Source organism: Mus pahari, chromosome 5 (assembly GCF_900095145.1).
Source record: "Mus pahari chromosome 5, PAHARI_EIJ_v1.1, whole genome shotgun sequence".
Classification (NCBI taxonomy): Eukaryota; Metazoa; Chordata; class Mammalia; order Rodentia; family Muridae; genus Mus; species Mus pahari.
In genome coordinates, this window is record NC_034594.1 from 104,049,273 (window position 1) to 104,075,773 (window position 26,501).

At 39.2% G+C, this 26,501-nt stretch overlaps 1 protein-coding gene across 1 annotated transcript in view; it reads left to right on the forward strand.

Moving 5' to 3' along the window:
• Thsd7b (thrombospondin type 1 domain containing 7B) overlaps window positions 1-26,501 on the forward strand; it is an 872,787-nt gene that overhangs the window by 319,570 nt on the left and 526,716 nt on the right. Inside the window, exon 4 of the mRNA XM_021198560.2 lies at window positions 15,793-15,962. Coding sequence (XP_021054219.1) covers window positions 15,793-15,962 — 170 coding nt within the window. The remainder of the gene's footprint in view (window positions 1-15,792; window positions 15,963-26,501) is intronic.

Sequence of the window (26,501 nt, forward strand, 5' to 3'; positions counted from 1 at the left end):
GAGCTAAGATGAAAGGATGGACTATCCAGAGACTACCCCATTCGGGAGTCCATCCCATCATCAGCCACCAAACCTAGATACTAATGCTCATGCCAGAGTCCTTCATAACATGCTCACTGTGTAAAGAAGGCCATCAGCAGAGATGTTAAATAGTCTCCTGGTGTTGTATTGCTAATGAGTTGCGGCACCCAAGTTCAGATCCTCTTATGAACCTGTATCTTTGCCAGTCTTTGCCACAACTTCTTTTCCAGAGTCCCTGGCGAGGCAAGGGATATTGGAAACTGGCTTATTCTCCATTATGAGCCAGATTCTAACATCTTTATATTTATTTGAGGTTGGGGGAGGCTCTCTTTATTGCATTCTGGTAAAGGCCTCCAAGGTATCTCTTTTAGGTTGTGGGGTTGTTGTGAACTCCAAGCTCATAATGACAGAAATCCCTGAGGATGGTTGTCTATTGGGAAGCATGTGTTCTTATTACCAGTTAGTACATCTTCTGGATATATATATATATATATATATATATATATATATATATATATATATATATATATATTTACAGGAGACATTTTTTAGATCTTTTTGTATCCTTGAAGTCATGAGGATGAGATTCCTATTCTCAGAAAAATATTAACAAGGCAAAAAGTGGTCTCCTTTTATAAATCAATCATTTTGTGACAAACCCAACTTATGCTCTTGGTTTCCTGAACTTGTGTATCTATTAAACCTGGAAGGGAGCATGTTATGCCCTCGTGTTGGTCTTAGAAGTAAGTGTGAGCTGTTTGAATCTTCCTTAATGCTGAATAAGGTATATATTGTGGAATTCAAAGATACGTCTCCATGGTAAGATTTCTAGCCTATTCCTCATATACCTTCTTGGTCAGTGTTGACTGAACACCCTCTGTATGTTATCTATCTGTTATCTGTCATCTATCATCTACCTATCAAATATTAATATTACTAAATGGTCTCCTGGATTCTTATAAAAGTTTATTTATTTATTTTTTTTTTACGAATTATCTGTATATGTGTGCTTGTGTCTGAATTTATGCATATGAGTATCATTACCCATGGAAGCCAGAGAGGGCATTGAATCCTTTGGAGCTCTTATTTCAGGTGGTTGTGAGCGTTCTGATATAAGTACTGGGAACTGGACTCAGGTCCTCTGCAAGAACAGTATACTCTTAAGCACTGAGCCATCTCTACAGCTCCAGACTCCTTAAATTCTTATTGCCCTACTCTTCAGTAACACAGTAACTTTACATATTAACCTCATAGAATCCATTGCATGTTGTCCATTTTTCAGTCACCTTTCATAACACTGATTTACAGGGAATGACTGGCTTGCAGATAATAGAACTAGGATCTCTTTCTATTTCAGGACTGGATATACCTGTAATCAGACTTTATGTCCATCATTTATTTGCCGTGGCATCTCAAAAAAGCTACTCACCTTCTCTAGGACACTCCCCTTGATACGGGAATTGTTATTTATATCACTTACATTATAGGACTGAAACAGAGATTGAGTGTGACAAGTACCAGGTTAGTGATTAGGTCATAAAGACAGTACAGAAGGGAAGGTCTTGTGTTTCTCTTTTAGGTATAATTCTATTACTTTTGTAAAACAAATGTTCTTGTTCCTTATTTGGCATATCATAGTAGTTGCATGATGAATATTATTTCTTCTCCATGTTATGGAAATCTTTTTTATTTTATTTTTTAAATTAATTTATTTTTTACACTACATAATTTATTCCCCCATCTACCCTCTGACTGTTCCACATCCCATACTTCTTCCCCATCCCCCTAACTCCAAGTGGATGTCCCCAACCCCCACCCCAACTGACCTCTAAACTCCCTGGGTCCTCCAGTCTCTTGAGGGTTAGGTGCATCCTCTCTGAATGAACACAGACCCAATGTATGTGTGCTGGGGGCCTCATATTAGCAGGCATATGCTGTCTGTTTGGTGGTCCACTGTTTGAGAGATCTCAGGGGTCCGGATTAATTGAAACTGCTGGTTGGAAATCTACAGGATGGAAATTTTTTCTTAAGGATTTCTAATTTGGATTTTGTAATTGTGTGCAGGTAGGAATAGAGTTATCATCATACACTATTGTGGGCCAGTAATATAGCAAAGGCATAACTGAACCAAAGATGAAGGCTTCATAGAAGAGGAGAGTTTCTCATTCAGCAAGAGTCTCTGAGAGTGAGAGGGGTCATTCAGTGTTACCATGAAGACTCACTCAAGTTAAGATATGTATACTGGGACATGCTCAAGTGTTTATGTTATTCCTTAACAGCAAACTAGGTTGGGACTGGAATAACTATGTACCCAAAGTAACGGAGGTCCTTTAGGGATCTTCATTCATTGATTATTTAATGTCTGGAAATAGAGACTTGCAGGTTAAACTGATGACAAGCTGGCCCTCTAATTCTGCTGTTCCAATACAAGCCTGACTTTAGCATTTATTTAAAAACAAAAAACACAAACCTTTTCAAATGGTGAATCTGCTGGAAATGAGCTTCTTGGAGGAATTACTGAAGTAGCAACCAGTGTTGCCTGCCGAGAGCAACGTGTTAACTAATGTTTCTCCTTGGTTCTGGGCAGGAAAACAAATGCACAACAACAGAGAAATCAGCATCAGCCACTCTTCCTGTTTATCTGGGGTCTGGGCTGTGGCTTCTACCACAGGAAAGATACAGCACACAGCAGAAAGGCTGTGCATCTCCTTTTGTTTCTTATTTGACATTGGTGATTAAAATTCATTGTGAGCAATGAAAATGAAAACAAAAATCTATTAAGGAACACAAATGCCCCTATCTCCATCCCAGAAGTCATGAGTGTCCACATACATCAAACAATTTAATTCACTCCATTTTTTTTTTCCATAGCAGGAAAATACATGGTTCTGTGCATCTTCACGTTGTTTTGATTAAACCCTCACACTGTGATTTGGCTTCACTCTTCCTCTGACTTTTCTGTAGAAAACATGTTCGATCATTAAATAAATAGAGTTCTCATTCTGCCCTAAGTCCAGGGTAAGTGTAGGGAGACTTCAAAGAGCACAATAGACAGATGCCACTCCCTTTATGGACACAGACTTCTGTTACATGAAAAACCAAACAAATACAATTATATAAAATTTATTTCTGACATATGAGTTGTTAAAAATAAAATACTAATATTAGGTGAGGAGAGAAACTTCTGGAATGGTGTAATAGGCTTGATCAGCACCACTTAAAGAATTAAATGGTGTTAGTAGAGAAATTTTATTTAAACAAGTTCTATTTGGGTTGGGTTTTTTTTTTTTTTTTAAAGTGAGTAACTAACCATTTTGGAAATTAGGGGATAGATTCTCCAAGAAAAGTGGGTGAAGGAGAAAGGACTCCATCCCTGCCCACTTTCCACAGCATAGTATTGAGAATGCCTCAGCAGCTGGGCTCCATAGACACAGCACAGCTGTGACCAGTGTGTGTCAGTGCTCACAGCACCAGTGTGTGTTAGTGCTTAGAGCACCAGTGTGTGTCAGTGCTTATAGCACCAGTGTGTGTCAGTGCTCACAGCACCAGTGTGTGTTAGTGCTTAGAGCACCAGCGTGTGTCAGTGCTTACAGCACCAGGGTGTGCCAGTGCTTAGAGCAACAGTGTGTGGCAAGCAGCCTAACCAACAGGAGACAGTGTAAAGGCACTGCTGAGAATAGAACGTGTTGGACGTTGTGTAACTTCATTGAAACGATCAGAACTAGTTGTGTTGTGCTTATACGGGCACACTTTAGAACTAAGTTAGTGCTGTCCACACTTGCCTCATCGCAGGGGTGTGCTTCTGACACAGACTCAAGGACAGCTCAAGCAACATCCCTCTCCAGCCTCACACAGTTGATTAGCAGATGCATACTCTTCAGTTACAGGATAACATTAAACATATTAACCGAGGGTGATAAGTGTGGGAAGATGAATCTCCTTTTCACCTGTGACTCTGAGTTCTATGGGATTCTTCTCACTATTGCATATTATTTTCTGTCCTTAGACACTAAAAAAATATGCACTGCATTAAAAATGCCTTGTTTTCTTCCCTGAGTCACAGTGAAAGTCCAAAGTATTAGATCCACATGCCAATGCTTTCAAACACTGTGCAAGCTGAGGCAGCCTTGTGTACTGTAAAGTCCTAATAAAGCAAAGGACAGGGACCTGTCACGCATTAATCTCCTCATGTCAAAGAAGGACAGACCAACATTCTGAAGTAGCTGCGAAGAGAACCCCATTCTAGTGAAAGAACTTGTATTGATCACACAAGGATGATGAGAAGGAGACACTTGCAATACATCTTTGTTAGAAATGACACCTCCCGCCAGCAACTTCTATCACCTGTGAGTGGTAGACAAGTTTTCATATGAAAATGGCTGTTCCTCCTCTTATGTAATCATTTAAGATTTGAAACTGAGTGGCAGGCAGCTCTATGGCATGGTGACAGTGACCAATGCTGAGTAAATCTCTTAGGAAGTTTCAAGGCAGAAGCTGCATGGCTAATGGTGCCACATACACTATGCAACATTACCACGGAGAAATGACTATTAAAAGTGGTTTCAATACCGTGGCCTGGCACAGAAGAGATAGGTTCTGTGAAACCACCCTTCCCTCCTCACTGCTGATATGTGTGAATTTATCCTTACTATGAGTAGGTTAGAAACCCTTGGCAAATGTCTGCCTGTGCAAACTCATGCTGAGAGGCATTTCCAGGCTCCCACATTCCCTTTGGATTTGCTCATTACATGGCTCCAGGCATCAGCACAGATATCCCTAACATCTCACTGAAGCACTGCGCTCAATTTTAGACTTTCTAGATAAACGTCTTTCTTCCTCGTGTAAACTCTGGAGACTAGAATTTTGGGGGTGACTGTTGGAGCCTGCCAGAAGGTTAGGAAGAGTGTGGGTAAAAACCCAGCCTGACTTTTTTTCTTTGCCCTATGGCAAAATAAGAAAGTACTCTGGGGGCTGTTTCTCTTCAAAATCTGCTTCAGTCTCTCATGAGGTTAATCAAAAAAGGAGGAAACAGAAAACATTGATTTGTTCATCCAGTGAATCTTGAAAAATTTGTTCTTACAAAACGGATAGTAACTACACATTGTCTATGAGTGCTTAGCAATGATGTTTTCACATGTGAACCCACAGGGCAGGGCTGGCCTGCTTCACTCCCTCCTTCTCTCCCTCCTTCCTTCCCTCCCTCTGTCCCTCCTTTCCTTCCTTCTGTCCCTCCTTCCCTCTTTCCCTCCTTCCTCCCTTCCTCTGTACTACCTTCTACCTTCTGTCTTTTATCCCTCCCTCCCATTATTTCCTTTCTTGCTTCCTTCCTTCCAAGAGCACATAGAAGAGTGTTTGGTTCATAATCAGTGCTCACTAATAATCACTGGGTGAATAAATGGCTCCTCAAGTGCCAGAGAGATCCAGAACAATACTTTGCATACATATGGAATTGCATGCATACAGTTATCATATAATTTGTGTAAAACAAAGGAAGGCAGTTTTGTAAAAAGAATCTGAAATTGGCTCAATGAAGATAATCCAGTAGAAACTACCCAGACAGTGATGACTATAGGGAAATTGTGCACTTTCAGAAGGTCTCTGAAAACGCCTCTGATTTTCCAGATTAAAAAGCTTCTGTTTTCACTGGCTATAACCATTACCTCAGATACCTTAGGAGTGAGATCACAGACTGGATTTGTTCATAACTTGGCTTCTAACACATATCACCAATCGCACCTTTTAAATCTTCTCCCATTGATTTCTCTCAGTACACCCAACATCCCACACATAACACAAGCTCAATAAAGAGTTGTCAGATAGATTAATGGATCCTTTAAGGAGGCATTGTTTCAGTTGTTTAAATTAAACAAATTTCTGCAGCAATTGAGAAGTAAAGGAGCCATATCCTGGAACCCTAGAACACTATGGAGACTCTGTTTCAGAAATGAAACAAGTTTTCTAAGAATTTGAAATTATTTCCTCGGGACATTGGCACCTTTTTATTGGCTCTATCTATTACTAGAGAATGTGGTTTCATGAGTCCTCCTGGACAGAAGATCTGTTCCCCAGTTAGTGTAAGGAAGTTAACGTACTGTTAAGTGCTGTGCATAACGATAGAAGTCTATTAATAATACATATGTGGAGTTTGGCTAGCAAAGCCATCTGCTGCAGAGCAGAGAGCCTTGCAATTCAGAGTAGCTTTCCATAATCAATAGCCCACTCTATCCAATAAAAAATTACTAGAGCATAAAATGTATAAAGGCTTGACCAGTTCTCTTATGTTGATGGTCTGTTCAGAAAAAAAAAAAAGACAAGTTAATTCTTTTCCAAGTGCATTTACAACTTTCAAAGGACAACAGACATTATCATAAATTAGTCACGCTGCAGAGCACTGATTTTTAATATACGCACACATTTAATTTGAATACCTTTTGTTGGAGTTTCAATTCCAGGAGTGTTTGCAAATCTATATGTGCTCAATCAAAACATGACCGTTAACTAATGCAATTATTCTATCAATCTGTCATCATTAAATCACTTAAGATTCTATCCCATGTTCTTGGCTTCATATCTCAGCCATTTGAAGAGGGAGAGAGGGAGCCCATGCTTTAAGCAGCCTCGAGCCTTATGAAAGTGTCAAAGCTTAGATTTGAAAGGCCAGAGACTGCAGCAGAGTTGGTGCCTTGTGACTCTTAGAATAACTTTATGACACACTGATACAATGGAAATCTTTAAAGAATCTGTGCTGAGTGATATATATATATATATATATATATATATATATATATATATATATATATATATATATATCTTTGTTCATTTAGGAGAGCTGTACTTATTGCCAAAAAAAGGGGGGGGGGATTTTAAACTTTCCCTTTCTTTACATGTTGGCTTAGTTCCAGAGTTCCTTGAGTTGGCTATCACTCAGAAATCCATGCTGCCCGAGTTGTTTAATTCTAGGACTTCAAGTTCCCCTGTCTTAGCCTAGACTTTTTTTTTTTTTTTTTTGTCTCCTGCATTTTGTATGAGAAATGTATTTCTACACTTAAACGATTAGTATTTGAGTGAACATTGGTATCTTTTACACTAGTTAATATTTTTATTCTTTGAAATTTACACAATACATATTGATCCTAGCATCCCTCCTGCCTCTCAGCAAGCGCCCATCTCCAGGATCCTCATTCTTCCTCCTTCTCAGCTTCACGTTCACTTCCATGGCTCTTTTTAGGATATATCTTTACTTTTAATTAGGTGTCTGCATGTGTACATGTATGTGCATGTGTCCATGGGTGCAGGTGGCTGGGCTGGACAGAAGAGGGGGTTGGATTCCTAGGAGCTTTAGCTACAGGTGGTTATGATCTGGCTAACTTGGATCCTGGGAACTAAACTTGGATCTTCTGCAAAAGCAGCAAATGCTCTTAAACCACTGAACTGGCTCTCCAGCTCCATAATGTTGATGGTAATTTTGTTGTTGCTGTTGTTGATGATTTGATTCCCCTGTCATTTAGGATGCATGTAGCATCAGAGAATGATAGAATCTCACATCTTAGTATTTAAATCTAGTGCAGATGCACAGATTGACCACCAAGGGGTAACAGGATTTAGGCATGAGTTCATGGGTTCAGAAACTAGATTTTAGGATGTAAACAGAAAGGAAAGAGCTGAGTTGCTATGCCTCCTCATGTCTATCTCCCTGGTATTTTGAATTTTGACATCTTTCTGAAGCTCTATCCTCTGAGTCTTCAATTTCAAGGAGTTTAACTATTTATATGTGGGCAAGGAAGAAATGTAACAATCATTTGTCATTCTTCCTTTTCTCCTCCATCCTGTGCTTAATATATTAGACAGTTGTTTTCATCTTCAAATGGCATCTAGTATGCAATTCCCTTGCTTCATGCGCAACAGGATTATTACAGACTGGCTACCCTAGGCTTATAAAGATTTCTCTCTTATCATTCCTTTCACTCTTACCTGCACTCTTCACTGCCCACCTGGGTGTTCCTTTTAAAACTACTTCACCTTATTACCACCACCACCCCAAATTTTCATAATTTGCTATTGCTTTGTGGAAACCATCACCTTTATACTATCCAGAAAGTTTCTCTATGTAGTTAGGTGTTGAATCTCTGCACTGAGAACATCTGTTGTGATCATAAAAAGAGAAAGAGCTATTAAGATATGTTCTGGCAGGGTATGGGGGAAGGGTGTTCCTCAGAGGGCTCATGTGGAGGCATCCCTTCCCCCTGAGAGACCAGCTACAGGGTGGTATAGTATAGTTAGAGTACAGGGAGGGGAGTTAAGTGAGTAGTAGAGGCAGAGAAAGTAGAGAGAAGGAGAGAATAGAGAAGTAAAGGTCAGCTTGACCACATAGAGAGAGGGGGGAAGGGAATGGGGAGAGAGGGGGCAAGCAGGAAGCAAGAATATGAGAGAAAAGAGAGTAAGAGAGAGAGGAAGGGCCAAACAACCCCTTTTATAGTGAACCAGTCCTACCAGAACTGTAGGGAGGAGCATACCTGGATGCTGCCAGGTAATTGGGAGTGGAGTTCAGACAGAATAACAATAGCATCTCTCCCACCACACTGGCCTCTGTGCATTTTGGGGGCAGGCAAGTACTTTCTCAGCTTGAATTTTGAACATGCTCACTGGCCTGCTAGAACCTCAGTGTCTATCTGGTTCTCTCCTCTCTGTCCTTTTGAACGAGGACTGAGATCTTCCTCGATGAGGCTCTATGTTTCTGCTGGTATGATTCCTTGCTAGATTCTGGAGCCCACTGGAAGGCAGATATCTTCCCTAGGTTTTGGAAACTGGTACCCTTCCTGCTGTCTGAAATCACTCATAGAAAGCATGGTCAGAATATCATTGCTGAGGAAAGGGAGGGTGGACACACCATTCCTGATGGAGGCTGCTTATCAGGCACATTCTGGATTCAGTCTCCGATGCAAGACCTTACTAACCTCACCCAGCTCTGCTTCAAGAATTGTAGTCCTTGAATATAATTCATATTTCCAGTCCTAACATCCCCCTACTCAGGAGTGTGTGGGTGTCTTGGATGGCTGGAGGTGTGTTCATTCACTAACATCAGGGACCCCAGAGTGGTTTCTTCAGGAGAGGATGGTTGATTGACATAAAAAGAACTGAAAAGAGAGTAATGAGAGGGAGGAATGGATTTCAAGGCTTCCTTGAAAAAGTCACTCACTCACCTTATAGAAACTTGACATTGGCAACTACTAATGATGATTTGAAATTTCACAAGTAGAATAAATGGTACTGGTCTAACTGGCAGTCTATATGTAGAAGAGTAAAAGTAGATTCCTATTTATCACCTTCACAAAGCTCAAGTCCAAGTGGATCAAGGACCTCAGCATAAAGCCGGATACACTGAATCTACTAGAAGAGCAAGTGGGAAAGAGCCTCAAACTCATTGACACAGGAAATTTTCCTGAACAGAACACCAATGGCTCAGGCTCTAAGGTCAACAATTGATGAGTGGGACCTCATGAAATGAAAAAGTCTGTAAGGCAAAATCTACCATCAATAGGGAAAATCAGAAAGTTATAGATTACGAAAAAAAAATCTTCACCAACACTCCATCCAATAGATGGCTAGCATCCAAAATATATAAAGAACTCAATAAATTAACCTCCAAAAAAACAAATGGTCCAATTTTAAAATGGGCTACGGCACTAAACAGAGAATTCACAACAGAAGAATCTTGAATGGCCTAAATCCCGAATGGCTTGAGAAGCACTTAAGTAATGTTCAAAGTCCTTAGTCATCAGGGAAATGCAAATTAAAATGACCCTGAGATTCCACCTCACAACAGTCAGAATGGCTAAGATCAAAAACTCAAGTGACAGCATGCTGGTGAGGATGTAGAAAAAGAAGAACACTTTTCCACTGCTGGTGGGATTGCAAGTTGGTAGAACCACTTTGGAAATCAATCTGGTGGTTCTTCAGAAAATAGAAAATAGTTCTACTAGAAGACCCAGATATACCACTTTTGGGCATACCCAGGAGATACCCCACCATACTGTAACAAGGACACATGTTTTACCATGTTCATAGCAGCCATATTTGTAATAGCTGGAAACTGGAAACAATTCAGATGTCCCTCAACCAAAGAACGAGTACAGAAAATATGCTTCATTTACACAGTGGACTACTGATCAGCTCTTAACAATGAGGAAGCAACCTTCTGTAAGTGGCTATGGAATTTTGCAGGAAATGGATGTAACTAGAAAGTCTTGCTTCATTTTTTATTTTCTTCACCTTGTAACTCTCTTTCCTCTGTCCAAAGGGCTGAAATTTAACCCCGTGAAACTACAAAAGTGTAATTACAAAACAACTTGTTAACAGGGATTCTAAGTCGTGGTTCTGTTTGACTAGAAGGATTATCTTGATAGTGAGAAATGCCATGTATAGGCATGACTGACAGGATCACATGGACCAATGGAGGGTATTTGTGTTTTAGCCCTAGATACAATTCCTCCTGCCAGTACCAGCACTTGCTGGTTCTTGGATTAACCAGGCAAGCAGAGCACCTGCTGTGTCCTGACCTTCCATTAAGTTTTACCAGAAGGAAGCTTTGTGGCTGTCCCATTCACTGGCATAACAGTGTCAAGTGCACTTGATTATGACTTCTACTTGACCACTTGCTGTGTGCCCTCAGAGACAGTAGTTTCATGCCCATTCTCTCATATGTAGTAGTAAATAATGTTTTCTTATACAATTATTAAGAATATAAGTTGGGGCACTATACCTTCACTCACCAAGGCAAAACCTGCCATAGAATAAACAACAGGAAATTCTTAAGTTATTTACTCTGACACCCTAACAGTAATGCCATGTTTATTCTTTATAGCCAGACAGTCAGGAAAAAGGCAAATTAATCCTATACATATGCTAGAGTAGGGAGCATGGAAATTCACTCACTTCTTTCCTTTGGTATTTACCCACACCACTGGAAGCCACTTACAGAGGGTTGCTTCCCCATAGGACATAGATCTCTGGTTTCTAAAACTCCATATTCCTCTCCTGAGCAGGAGGGAAAGGTGAGGATGTGTTGAAAGGCCACAGATTTGGAGACAGGGGTTTGCAAAGAAGCCTGGTCTTTGACACAAATTCAGTCATTAAAGAGAACGTTGCAGGCTGGAGAGCCAGCCTTTGCCAAGGCCCATCACCACAAGCACTTCTGAGGAAGCAAGAGTATCATTTAGCTGAGCGTATTCATTTGATTTCTTATTCTGTCAGATCCTAGAGACATACACTCTCTCAGGTTGGTGAGGTTCAGGGTGCAGCGTTTTCATGGCTGCTGTGTGATTTGTGACTAAACATCGCTGAGGCTTTTGGAAAACAGGAAGTGAAAGAGATGAGCGAAGTGTGAAATGACCCACATTTAGAAAGGCGCACAAGCTCTTTACTCGGATGCTTTTCTCTTTCCCTCTTGCTGCACTGATATTTTCTTAGGGATGGAAAACAATTGTGGTTGTGATAAAGGCCCCATTTTTCTTTAGAGATTTTTTTTTTTTGTCACTTCGAGGGAACAGAAGTTGGGCCTTCCCAGTTAACCAGAGATTTTATTTCTTTATGTACACTTCTTAGTCATTATACTTTCCTTTCCATTTTCCTTCATACTGACTTCTAAAATCTATCCATCACTAATTACTACAGGGCCATGTAAACTAATTGCAAACACAGTCTGTATGAGAGAGCTCCTTCCCAGTTTGACTTTCAATGCTTTGGAAGTCTTACCCTTGCTCTTCTTGATACCTTGTATGCTGAAATGGGTATGTCAAATTAAAAATATCTTTCTAGAACATTTTAAATTTTAAAAATATTTAAAATGAATGAAGGCCATCCAGAGACTGTTCCATATCCCATCTACAGACAGAACACCCCCAGACTATTGCTGATGCCAATAAGTGCTTGCTGACAGGAGTGGTATAGCTGTCTGCTGAGACTCTCTGCCAGAGCCTGACCAAAAACAGATGTGCATGCTCACAGACAACCATCTGACTGAGCATGGGGATATCAATGAAGGAATTAGGGACAGGACTGAAGGAGCAGAAGTGGTTTCCAACCCCATAGGAAGAACAACAATATCAACCAACCAGACCTCCTAGAGCTCCTAGGGACTAAACCACCCACTAAGGAATACACATGGTGGAAACCATGGCTCCAGCTGCATATGTAGCAGAGGATGGCCTTATCAGTCATCACTGAGAGGAAAGGCACTTGGTCCTCTAAAGGCTCAATACCCCAGAGTAGGGGGATATAGGGTGAGATGAGAGTGAGTAGGTAGGTGGGGGAGCACCCTCATAGAAGCATGGGGAAGGGGATGGGATAAGGAGTTTGCAGAGAGGAAACCCAGAAGGGTGATAACATTTGAAACGTAAATATATAAAATAACCAACAAAAAAAGAAAAAAGTAAAACTTTTCTTCGTTAATTTTAAATATGTGTACAATGAATCTTGACTCTATCAACCTCACACTTCCCTTCGAATGCCCTTTAGGCCTTCCCAAAACAGCTCTCTCACCACTCCTGATCTATGGTAGAATTTTACCTATGAATGTAACAGCTATGTCATGTCTAAGGAAAATACTCCTCACCAGACTCTGGCTCTAACATCTTTTCTGATGTATATTCTTCAATTTTTCTTGAGTTGTAGGGTTAAAGTAGTTGATATAGACATCCCATCTGTGGCCAAATACTCATATTTGCATCTCTTATTCTGACTGTTTTGACTAGTCTCTGCATTAACCACTATCCACTTTAAAATAAGCTTCTCTCACCAGCAAAACAAGTCTATAGGAATAAACACAAACATTTTTAAGGTAGTTTGACAACATGAACATTTAATAAAACAACAGTAGGTTGTTTTAACTAACCCACGAACACCTGAGCCATGGGTTAGTGACCAGATTTATAGTGCCAGCCATGAATTCCCTCCTGGGAAGTAGACTTCAAATCCAAACAAAGAGTGAGTGGATACTCCCACAACAGTCAGGGCTATATTGACTCAGAGGGCACATTTTGTCTGGCAGCATGACGTTGGAGCATGTAGGGTACAGTGATACATATGACCTTATATATGACTATTGATGAAACCTATGAAATCCTCATGAATAAATGTGTGTGCTTGTGTGCATGTGTGTGTGAGTGCATGTGTGTGTGCATGTGCGTGTGTGTGTGTGTGTGTGTGTGTGTGTGTGTGTGTGTAGTGAGGCAGCAATGGACAAATACACAGAGAAGGATATAAGAAGACAGGAGAAATAGGAATTTAGATCAGTGATAAAATGCTTGACTGTCATGTGGGAAGCCCTAGGTTCAGTTGCTACCACTACATAAAACAGGTGTGATGTTAGAGACCTATGGCGTATTCTGGTAGTTGAATTAGAGGTAACAGAAGTTCCAGGTTATCTTTGTCTACATAACAATGAGTTCAAAACAAGTCTGGAATACTTGCCCCTGTCTCAAGTTTAAAAAAGAATATGCAGATATATGTACACACACACACATACACACAAAGTAGAGATGAAGTGGAGAAAAGAATAAAAAGAATATTAACTTATATTGTATGCCAAGTTCAGTGTGATTATCTGCATCTTATAAATGGGGAAATAGAGATTGTTTTTATCAAGTTGAAGGACTAATAAGTAACAAGACTCCTATTTAGATTAGGGGGTGAGATTCTTAAGTAGGCATGGTCTATACCACCGTGTACACTAAACTTCGTATTTGCCTGTCTTACGAGCTGCAAGTCAGCTGCAGTAGCTAGCCCCTTATTAGACAGACAGATAGACAGACAGACAGACAGACAGTCAAGAAAGAAGAGTGCCTGAAGGAGAAGAGTTGAGTAACCATCCAGTACTATAGTCAGCCAACAACCTCACTGCACTTTGCCATAGAACAAAGTGACCTGTGTCCCATAGCTGAGAGCCAAGTCCTTCACTTATGCACCCAGACAGGACAGGGTAAGAAGATGGGGATGGGTGGCTTTATAGCTATTCCTTTGGGGGAGTTCTGCCTTATGATTCAGGGAGACCTGGCTTTCTCTCAGTCTTTCTGTTGTCTATAAGTTAGAAGAATCTTGTTTGTGTTTACCTGTAAGGAAGATGACTTTATCTTGAGACACCAAGTTCCTTCTTTGTCTCAGATCACTACTGCCCTGGTGTGTGCACAGTACAGATGGTTGTATATGGTGTGTTGTGTTGTATCTATATGTGCATGTAAGTTTGTGTGTATGTGAGTGCATTTGTTTGCGTGCATGTTTGTGGAGGTCAGAGATTGATATCAGGCATTTTCCTTGATTCCTCCTCACCTTGTTTTCAAGACAAGGTTCTTCACTAATTCTGAAGCTCACTTATCCATTTAGACTGGTTGACCAGAAAGCTCCAGTAATCCCCATTTCTCCAACCCCACCTGGGTTTCTCACATGAGAGCTGGCTATCTGACCTCAAGTCCTCACACTTGCATAGCTCAACCTTCTCCCCAGCAGTCCCTTGTCCACACATCTTTAAGCCTGGGGAAATGAGGTAGAAGTGAGGTAATAAAGACAATGGAGGAAAAGGAAGCTTCACCACTCCTGGATGGAGCATCTTCATGTTCGCATCTCCATCTCTACCGTGAGCTCCTTAAAGACCATCACTTCTATGCAGTCAAGCTTTTGAAAATGATGGCATTCACTTCCAGGGATTTGATCATTGTCAAGATTTTTAGATATTTAGATATTGCGGCTTGATTTTCAATTTCACTCTCACTTCTGAAAAGAGAAAACAAAACAAAACATGGTCATACTGACATGTGATAATTATTACATTTTACTTTATTATAAGCAATCACATAGCTGAGAAATCTTTCCTCACATCTGTGAATGTTCTTGGAGTTTCTTTGTCATTCTAGAAAGGTGATGAGTCTGTGGGAATGCATGAGAATGTGGTAGTTTATGTTAATGATTTGGGCTTGTGGAGCTCTCTAATAACCCATACAAGGGAAGTATGTCTGATGATATAAATCCATGTGTAAATTTTGACAGTTTTGTTTTCTGTAAATTGTACATAAGCTCTGTTGTATTTTACTACTTTAGTTTTATCTTCTTTACAATGTTTTTTAAACAATTAATTATAAGCCAGGGAGAGTCATCTCTAAGTCAGTTTAAATAACTTCATGCCACTTGTGTTGAAAACATATTTGTTGACTGAACATTGTGACATACATAGTGCTAACACATTTTAATAAACATGTAACACACATTTTAATGAATTCATCTTAATTGCTTTTTCCCAGTGTCAAGGTGTTAAATGGGAAGAGAATGATTTTTACACTGTGATTGAGATGTTAGAGTCCATTTGAAAAGAGGAGAGTATACATTGCTCTCCTAATTGAAAAGGGAAGCTAACTTGCATGCAGATATCTGGAAGTCTGTCTAATAGCTCTTAATGACAATTTCTGCTGCCATTTATAAGCCTCATTGTGTTTCTAGATCTTTCCTCTAATTCTTCTCTCTCCTCCACTTTACACTGAGACATATCCATTGCTTGCCTTATTTTTCTTCCTTTGGTCTGGACACCAAGTGCTGTCTATTGCTACAGTGTACATCTATGCCTTTCTGTAGGAAATAACAGGAATTTAGTAATGCAAAGCCAGCATGCGTCTTTTTCCACCAAGATAAAGAGATTTCCCTACACATTTGATGTCATTGCCTGCTTTCTTCGGAACTGTATACTTTCCTCATGTCCTCTTCTTCTTTTAAACAAATCAAACTGAACAGGTATTCCTGGAGAACCTCCGAATGGAAGGAATGCCAAGTCTCTCTTCTTCTGGAGCAACAGGACCCACTTTGGCATGAGACAGGACCAATCTGCGGTGGTGGGGTCCAGACCCGGGAGGTGTACTGTGCCCAGAGCCTACCAGCAACCGTTGGATCAAGGACCAAGGAAGGTAGGCAGCCAGTTTCTGGCAGAGGGTACTGCTGATCAGAAGGAGAGCCCACCCTAGTACCACTTGTAGTATTTTTCTTACCTTGGAACAATTGCTTTATTCTTTGAAATTTGTATAAATTTTATTTCTATAATATCCATCCACTAAGACCTTCCTTCAACTTCTTCTAGTGCCTCCACTCCATCACTCTCCCAACCTCTTGTCCTGCCTTTAGGATAACCATGCCCTAAATTCAACTGAGTGCTTCCCACATGCACATAGGTATGACACTAACCACTGGAGAATGGGAAGCCTACCAGAGGCCAAAGGAGAGTGATTTTTTTTTTTTTTTTGCTTTTTTTACTCAGAAAACGTCAACTATTGATAGCTCCTGGATAAGGGTGGGGTCTTAGTGTCCCCTCCACTATTTGTGCTGGAACTTTGACTACATTGATCTTGTGAGGTCCAGTATGGGTACTGTTGATGTGTCTAACAATCCTGATGCTCTCAGAAGTATGCATTTTACAGCTCTGCTCCTCTCTTCATCTTTCAGCTGCTCTTACATTCTTTCTGTCCACTCTTCTGCTGTATTCTTGGATAGGTGCAGGTTAATATAGATGACTCATACATAGTTAAGCAGTTGGTTACTTATACTTGGTATTTTGACTAGCTATAAAATCTATGCATTAATTCCTACCCATTACATAGCAAACTTCTATGACCAAGTATTTATAGGTAGTTTGCAAACCATGACCATTTAGCAAAACAACAACAACAGTTTCCTCCTAGGACCTGTAATCTCCCCACTCATGAGCTTTTGACCAGATTTATAGTGTCAGGTATAAAATACCTCCTGTGGAACAGTCATTCAAAAAGTGTTTGGTTATCCTCAAGATGGTAATCATCATGCCATTGCTGCACCAGCTGTTATAGCTTGCTAGGAAGGTTGGCATTATAAGATGTAGGATCTAGCACTCCATGAGAACATTGATATTATTTCTCCTTCAGTAGCCTACACTATCCCTTCTGATACTATGAAAGCTTATAAGCAGGGAGAGTGTCTGGGTCAGTCTACGTTAGCCTCTCTGTGTTCTTTAGCCACAATAAGTGGTGCGTTCAGCCGTTGTGTCTTGTCATCAAGTTACTGTAGGCGACCGAGAGCCTTGGCAATAGCTTTCATTGCTTTGGGTACCTCTGGGGTCTCCCTGACTTGTCACTCACAGGAAGAGAGGCTGTGACTACCTCTGTGATTTTTCAGTTAATAACTGTATCTCCTGGGAGCAGCATTGTCCTCCCAACATTGTACATCTGTTCAGATTCCTTTTCACATTCCCATGCACACTGGATTTCCATAAGGCATGTTCAGCTATCCTTAGTTTTAATTAGCTTCCTCCACTCCCTGATATTCTCTGTTTTATTGAATTTTGTGAGTGTATATATTTCTACAGACAGGTCTCTTTCAAACATTAATAATCCTCTATTTTATTGACAAATTTTAATACCTAAGAAGGGGGGATTGCTCAAGAGAAAGAAAAGACAAGATTTTTCTTTAGCTTCAGCTCTCTGTTAGAGGGCACATTCTCTACCACGAGGCAGGTTGTGAAGTTTGTGGCAATGATATGAGGAAGCTTGCCCAAATTTATGGAAATTTATTGACTGAAGAAACAAGATTGGAGGACAAGCCTTGTGCTCTAGATGAACCTGTGGCTTCTGCCAGCTATGTGGAGAGTTGAGGCTAAATGAATCCTCTAATCCTCTGCTGGTGGAATGGACTTGAGACTGGGGAATTCCTGGGGTTTCCCAAGTATCCGTACCCCACTCCTGAGAGACTTGTTTGGGAAGATGGGATTCAAACTTTCTTGTTATGGTAAAATATGACTTATATTATATAAAGCTATTCCTGCTAGATACAACTTTGTGACTAATCTCAGAGTTCTAGAAGCATCTACATCTCTGACCTTAAATGGTCACCTTTTGGGATAATGATGCCTACAAATAGTAATTGCTTTTCTCTTCTCCGATTACAATCATAAAAGTTGACAGCTTGCATGCTTTGTGTTTCAGGAGAAAAAATAAATCACTGCCATAACCCCTCTAAACTTTGAAAGCACAGCATGTAGTTGAAAAGCTCCAGGCTATCCTCCCAAGGCTGAGGCTGTTTCTGTTCCACCTCCTCTTTTCTTACCTTTCACTTGTGACTACCATTCAAGGAGCTTCAAAGACAAACACTTGAGTAAATATGGCCCACCTATTTTTTTCTGTTTTGACTTTGTATCTTCTATTGCAATTTCATCTTCCTAAGGTTTCTTTTATAAAGCATAATGATCTTTTTAATGTATCTCCTATGTCTGAACTTTCTTCAGTCACTTTTTCAGCTTTATTAATGGAAACTTGCGTAGTGGACAGTGTCCTTTATTCTCGACTTGACACATCCTAGAGTCTCCTGGGAAGAGGTTGCCAACTTCAATTGATGACTGGCCTTGATCAGGTTAACCTGTTGGCACACTGTTGGAGAGTGTGTTGATTGAAGATTGACATAGAAGGATAAGCCCATGTGGACAGCACTCTCCCTAGGAAGGAGGTTGTTGGCTAGAGAGCCCCATCCCCATGCCTTTTGCTCCACTTCCTGCTTGAGTTGCTGTCCTGACTTCTTTCCTTCATCAATAGATTGTGACCTGGGTAAGAGCACTAAATACTTTCCAAGTTGCTTTTGTCCAGAGTCTTTCTTTCTTTCTTTCTTTCTTTCTTTCTTTCTTTCTTTCTTTCTTTCTTTCTTTCTTTCTTTCTTTCTTCCTTCCTTCCTTCCTTCCTTCNTTTCTTTCTTTCTTTCTTTCTTTCTTTCTTTCTTTCTTTCTTTCTTTCTTTCTTTCTTTCTTTCTTCCTTCCTTCCTTCCTTCCTTCCTTCCTTTCTTCCTTTCTTCCTTTCTTCCTTTCTTCCTTTCTTTTCTTTCTTCTTTATCTCAGCAACAGAAAGCAATCTAGATTAGGTGTGGAAATTACAATTAGGAAAACCTTGCAAAGAGAGTGTTTTAGTACTGAAGAACAAATAGTACACAAAAGAAGAACAAACAAAGAAGAGATGTTCACTCCTGATTGAGAACCATGAATAAAGCATGAAAAAATGAGGGTGCTATCTTAGGCCAAGGCACAATCCTGAATCAATAGTTGGGTTCACGGGGAAACAATAAGCACTTTTAAAGCCCCCAGTTCTGAGGGAAGGAATGTCTGTGGGTGCAAATATGCTGATGTGTGTCTCAGTCATGTCTTCTTGTGCAGAGTTGAGGACAACCTATGAAGCTCTTCTCTAATATATCACAGCCACACGCGAGGCAAGAAATAATGACCCACTTCCCCTGCAGCAGTTATCAAAGATCTTATTTTGCTCTGTAGTACAAGGGGACCTCCCTTATAAAGTGCTTTCATTTCTACTATCATTCATGTGTAACCCTTGATAAAAGCAGTGCAACTAAATGCAAAACATTTGAGTGTCTATTGTAAAATGGTGGTAGCAACTTGTCAAATTAGGTCAATAGAATTTAAATTTTTCTAACTTTGTCTAAGATAAATGCCAGAACTAATGACATTTCTTTAAAAAAATATTTTAAATTAATTAACTTTATTTATTTATTTATTTACTTACTTACTTATTTATGTGTGTGCTCATACATATGCTTGTCATGTGCTTAGGTGTAAGTCAGAGGACATTCCAGGGATTCAGTTCTCTCTTCACATTGCTTGGGTTCTGTGGATCAAATAAAAGTTGTCAGGCTTGTATCAAAACCATCTCTCTTGCATCTTTAAAACAATTTTTTTAAGCTGATGACATTAATTTTATTTCTTCCAAAACATTCTGTCATGGGCCAGCTTTACTTTAATCTGTCATAAGCACAATTGTTTTAAAGGTATCCCTCCAGTAATTTCTCATCATTGTGTTAGGAAAGCAATATAATGATTATGCTTTGGTATAGACAAGTCTTGTGATCATTGCAAGCACCACATGGTCAAAGGCATTTTAGAATCTCTGAAGGTAATTTTTTTGGATTGTTGTCATTGTGGGTAGGGACTGAGTAGAGATGCTTCTACATTGACATGGCCTTTGAACTGTTGTGAGGAGGATTAAGGGAGTAAGGGAATTTTATAGGTACTGAGAAAGAAGGCTTTCTGCATTACTCTGGAGTTAGAGTTAATACTTTATTTTTGATAGTATGTTTGAGCTTTGAAAGCAGATGATGAATATCCTTATGCTCAGCTCTGTGTAAGTATATTAAAATGTCCATATGCTAAGGAAACTCTTATACGTGGTCAAGTACTATTGGCAAACTTATTTTGCTATCCAGGAACATTTTGAGGTACAAACAATATAAGTTCCAAGCAGATGGATCTATTTCTTATAGTAAGATTGAAAAAGATCTCCAATCTTGCCAAGGACTAGGAATATCCTTTGCTTGTCTTTGGAGACTGGACTTGCAATCAATATGCTCCTTTGAAAGAGAGAATGAGGTGGTATAGAGATAGTACTTTGTATGCACTGCCCTTCACTGTCACCCAAGAGGCAAAACAGGCTGTTTAAACAGGGTGGTAGCATTTTATGTTGTTTGTGCTAAGGAGTAAAATGGACTCTGAATGAACTAGCCTTTGCTAACTCACAGCAATGTGTGTGTGTGTGTGTGTGTTTGTGCATGTGTTACTTTATTATATAGGCAAACATTGACTACATGATTGATTGCTTAATTGAATGGTTGAGGTTGATAGATTAACAGATAAAAATAGAGAAAAGATATAAATGAATATAGCTTTAATATTTTCCCCAAAATGTAAATCACTTTGCACAGAGAGAAGGATTATTAAGTATATTTAGAGGCAACTTGGTCATAGGAAGTGTAAATTAAGGTTGATTTTTATTGGCTGTGTTTAATTGCTTTTTAAAAATCTAAGCTCAGTGACTTTCTAAATCAAGTGTAACAAACTTATGTTAGTGTGTATAGGCATGTTTATTAAATTACTATGATTAGCAAAACTACTGAAGAGCCCCTATTTTAATTATTAATTAAATTATCAGGCACTTCTTGACATTATATATTTCCCAATTTATGTTTTTCAAGATATACTTCACATGATTTAAGCCAGAGCAGGACTGAACTAAACAAGCTTCAAGGTAGCTGAGGGTGACAATTTACACGGAATACATTGTTCATGGGAAAAATAAATGGCTTATAGATAACTAGACATGTTTGTGGACACATGGGAATCTTCTTAATGTGATTCCTGAAAAGAAGAAAAGAGGATGTTTGTCCTCTTAGAAATGAAATATATATTCAAAACTAGCCCACATACATTGATAATTCCATGGCACGTGCTACTAAAATGAAAGCTTGTTGTATCACAGAAGAGGGAGATTACCAAGGGCTAGAACTGGATATGAGCTGAGATTTTTCAGTGATGTCTCACTGTCCCAATAAAGCACTAACATGAATTCTCATATAGGCTTTATTCTCTAAAGGGTATCAGCCTTTATGTCTATGTTTGGAAAGAAAGAAGACCAATCAACAATTAATTACTATAGGTGAGCATAATGTGAGTGTGAAAGAAGGTGGAGACCCAACAGCATCTCTTCCTTTTCTTCCACATTTATTATCTTTTTTCCTTTTATAAACCCAATTATTTCTTATTCTATTTTCATCCTCCATTTTTTTAAAATACCTTTTTTCACCTTGAATAAATCTTGAGAGTAAGCATACTTTCAATGACCACATTAGACTTCCTAGCACTTCACACATTTTCTAGGAAAAAAAAAAAGGAATCAGAACTCAATAGATATTTTTTGAATAAATAAATGTAAGCTCCTGCGTATGTTCTTAGGGTTAGTTAGAGGCACTTCTCTTGACTTTTGGGCAGCTTTCTCTTCATTGCCTTTATTCACACACACCTGCACTTCATTAACGAACAGTCAAGTTTTCCTTTTCAGAGTCAGAAAAAAAATATGCTAAGCCTAGAGCATTGACAATCTTTAGTTAAATATCTCACTTGAATTACTTTTGTCAGCTAGACTGGATTTGTCTGAGTGCTAAGCCAAAAGAGAATGAGATTCTTCTTGGCAGCAGAGTTTTTGAGACAAAGTCATTGTTCCCAAATTTATTTCTTAAGTCTTTTAAAACATGTGAATGCACAGCAAGTGGGTTGGGGCAAAAGCATCCCTTTATTTGGCCTACCTTTCTTCAGGGAAGTTGGAGTACTTCTTCCAAGTTCTCCTCGGGCATTTTTCCATGCTTGAGTTTTAATTCCTCATTACATACTTCTCTCGAGGGAAGATTCACCTATCAGATCCCCATGGGCTCAGGCAGAATTAAGTGGATCCTTGTATCTTCTGGACCATTTCGTGGATTCTCTTGAGAAGAAATTGATTCCTACATCAAGATAAAATGTATAAAAGCGACCACCTTTTGATGCTTCTTCTAATAACAGAACCTCGATGTGGAATGCATGGCTGCATCACTTTATGTTTTTTTTCCATTCTCCTTTTACTTCTTTATTAAGAGGCAAATTCATTTACCTGGTATGCAATTCAATATTTTGATATGTGATCATATTGTGGGATGAGTTACTTAAAGTAATAAGTACCTGCCTCATTTGCTTTTGTGGTGAGAATACCTAATATATTACTTTTTAGCCATTTTCAAGCATGGCAATTACTAACTGTAGTCACCATGCTATACAATAGAACACTTGAGCTTATGTATCCAAATGTGTGCTATTCTTTAGGATTTAATAATATTTATGACTCTGGACATGCTTTGTCCATGTTGTACCAATGCTTTATAGATTTGGAACTCTGACCCAGATGCCTATGTTACTGTTTGAATAATTTATAGACATTTTAAATTTAGTGTAGCCCACATTGTATTCTTCACTGTTTTCCCAGGTCCTTAAAGGGTTTCTTAATGTGCCAAGAGTCCTACAATCATCTTTTCCCCTAATAAAATAGTAACGTATGCTTGGTAGTGTGCTACCATTGGCCCTTACCTCCTGTTCAATCTATTTGGAAATGGAATTTGTTTTTCTATTTACCATTTTCTCTCACCATTTCTCATACCATTTCATGTACTGATATCAATTACCGTTTTCTAATTAAATTCTCTCTTTCTATTACCTTCTTCCAGAAAATGTATATCATGCATAACTTTGCAGGTTGAATTTTTCTGTCTTGATTCTTTTTTTTCTCATAGGTTAAGTAATCTGCTAAATTCCATAACATATTCAAAGACTCTAAGAAGTAAGATATGGACGCCTTGGAATGGCTAAAGCCCCACATGCCCAAAATTCCCCCTTTGATACTGAGAAGCAAAAGAATACTTAGCATTTCTTTCAAAGATAAAGGAGAGAACACATCTCTTGGCTTAGTCAGTTGTACTCTGGATGCACAGAAGTCTAGGTTCTTAGTAATTGAGACACTAAGCTTGAGGTAGAGATTGCCAAGTTTGGAAAGAGGTATCCCATTCTTAGCTGTATGATGACAAGAATGTCAGACACCCTCAGTAAGACTCCAGGTCTCTCATCTGTAAAATTGAAATAACATTAGAGCTGTCAGTAAGATCCATTTTGAAAGAAGAGAAAAATCACATCACAACACCTAACCCATGAAAGACTCCAAAAGGACAAATTATTCATTTGTAAAAATTAATCATTCACACACTCATTTAAAGAAAGTTCTACAGGCTAAGCACCATGCCATGTATTTGGAATAGAGATGAATACATCAGCCCACAATATGAGAAAACCAAAGCCAATTGGAAGGAGAAACACAAAATCAGATTACATGGGTCTATTACCATGAATCTTACAGTTCAGGTGTATAAAAAGCATATTCCAAATGCAAGATTAAATTAACATCCTAAAAGAGCAAAAGGCTTTGCCTTTAAAATTCCTATTAAAATGAAAATGCCTCAGCCTCCTCATCTGTAAAATTAGAGTTAGAATCTGCTTCAACCGGAAGTTTCTTTCATTAGTGGAGTTATATTACTTATTCCATGTGCAAAGAGGTTCAACTGTAGGTACATAGGAGCTAGTAGATGCTTGGCTAGACACTGGGCACTTGATTGACAGCCTTGATGTTGGGATGAAGTAGTATAAGTAGTCACTCCTTATCTCTGACCCAAGCCCTCTATGCTGAGTTCTCATATGGTAGAATGTATCCCCAAAGTATTGCTAACATGTTGAGCACTGTACTGGGAATTTAGATATGGGAATCACATTCAAAGCTGACTGTACTTCAGGAAGTTTGCAGACTGCAATATGGGAATAGTAGTGTGAAATTTTATGTAAAATGAGGTGAGGAGGAGCAGTTGGCCTATTTTCAATCAAAATATAGTCATAAAATATCTCCAGGATTTCTGAGAGCACAAATAAAAAAATCTAGCAAGGAATAACATTCTAAAGGACTTAAGGATGACTGTCTGAGCACTTATAGGAAGTGCTGCTTGTGAGTGTAAGTTTGACTAGTAGTACACACATGTATCAAACAATGTAAGAGTTTAAGGTAACACCTACCTTAAGAATACGATGTTAACCTGTGATGTTTCCATAGATACTGCCAGAAGCTTTTGGACTCCTTGTCCTGAGACAAAGGGTAGTTTATTTATCCACAGCACTGCCACTAGTAAAGTATCTTCATTATGCCTGTTTCTTGTAGGCCATTTGCAGTAGTGAAACACAAGGCATATAATGCCTATGTACATAGTGGGTGGTATGACAGGAGAGGACACCTCCTATAGAATCCTTGGCCTCTTATCAGGTGGCTTAAGGTAATACTGCCCAACTATGGCCCACAAGATAACACCATCCCTCTATCCCAGTGCTAAAATTGTGTGTCATAAATAAGATGGTGGTATTCAAATTATAACCAGGAAGGGCTGCCTCTATTTTATGAAACAATATAGTTTTCACATCTTTCAAAACTTCAGATTGACTGAAACAAACTTGTAAACCTTGTTTTTACAGATCTATTATATGTAGAGAGATTATCAGATATATTACTTTGTAGTGTTCACACATAAACTATCATTAGTGTTAAACTATATAATTAAAATAATCTATCTGGAAAATTATAGTATTCTGTTATGGAAATTGTTACATTTCCAAAGAGTATGCGTTCTGATGCCTCAACTGCACACCCTGGGGCAGCTCTGGCTATCAAAGGCAGAGTGGGCTTCCTGGCATCAAGCGACACCTACATCCTATTGCTCCAAGCACATCTGGGCACGGCAGATTTGAGGTGTACAGAAATAGAGATAATAGGATCAGTGTTCTTGTTTCAGGGATGAGAGTAGGAAGAAGGACTACATTGGAAGTCAGGAGAATGGAATTCTCACTTTGTTCTGTATTGTCCATAATGGCCCTCACCTTGAGCAGGTGACTGACTTCAACTTTTTCCTTTCAAAGGTGAATATAGAGAAGTGAACTTATTCCAATCCTATGGGAGAAGGCAGTATGTGGAATATGGAGATGAAATTGTGCTATAAATATAATTTCTGGTTGTACCACATGCCCCTTGTTTTCTACCGTAGTTTCTCTCACTGAAGGGATGTATTGGGAAGGCTATAGGTTTTTCCCAGGTGTTGCACATGAAATTCTCTTTCCTGCTAGGTGTGACACATTGGAAGGCTCACATGATTCTATGAGTCTATTTCTAACTGCTTATAACTACTACCACATCTATCATGATTTTAAATTTTAATGATAGATTAAAATTAATGACCTGTCATTAAAATAACTCTATTTTATTTTATATTTTATTAAAACAATCTCTAACCATTTATTGATTTAATAATACTTTTCTACATATATCTCCTGACATTAAGGCAAAGTATTAAATAAAATAGGCTTTAAGGAAATGGAGTCAGGGACAGAGGCAATTTAATCATCCTTTTATCAAGAATTACCATTAGTCATATTTTTTTATAAATAAGTCCTCTGCTTTTTTTTTTTTTTCTTTTTGAGATAGGACTTTTCTGTGTAACAATCCTGGCTGTCCTAGAACTCTATCTTTGTGGACAAGGCTGGCCTGAAACTCAGAGACCCTGCCTCTGCCTCCCAAGTGAGTTCTCTGATTCTTGCTAAGTCTATTGCTCTCTGGACTACTCAGTGAAGTTTCTTCTAATTCTGTGATCCTAGTCTGTGTCATGGAGATGAGAACATTTCAGGTTATCTTACTAGTAGAGAAGTGTAGGAAAGACTGGTGCAATCTGATGTGGGAACTAAAAAGGGGGGGCCTAGGGAACAGAGGGTAAGGGAAGACCCACACCCCACCAGAGTTCCACCCATTCTCTAGTCAAGCTGGCATGAGAGAGCTGCTAAACGCTTTCCACTCAGCCCTGGGTGGGCTTCCATCAGAAGATTAGAAATGGCTCATTAGGAGAAAGCCTGTCCCATCCTCCGAGCGCAGTGGGCCTTAATGAGCAGAGACATTCTATGGTTTTAGAGCTTTATTGGAGAAAGGCATGGAGAAAGAGAGAAAGTAGGAGAAAGAGAGAGAGAGAGAGAGAGAGAGAGAGAGAGAGAGAGAGA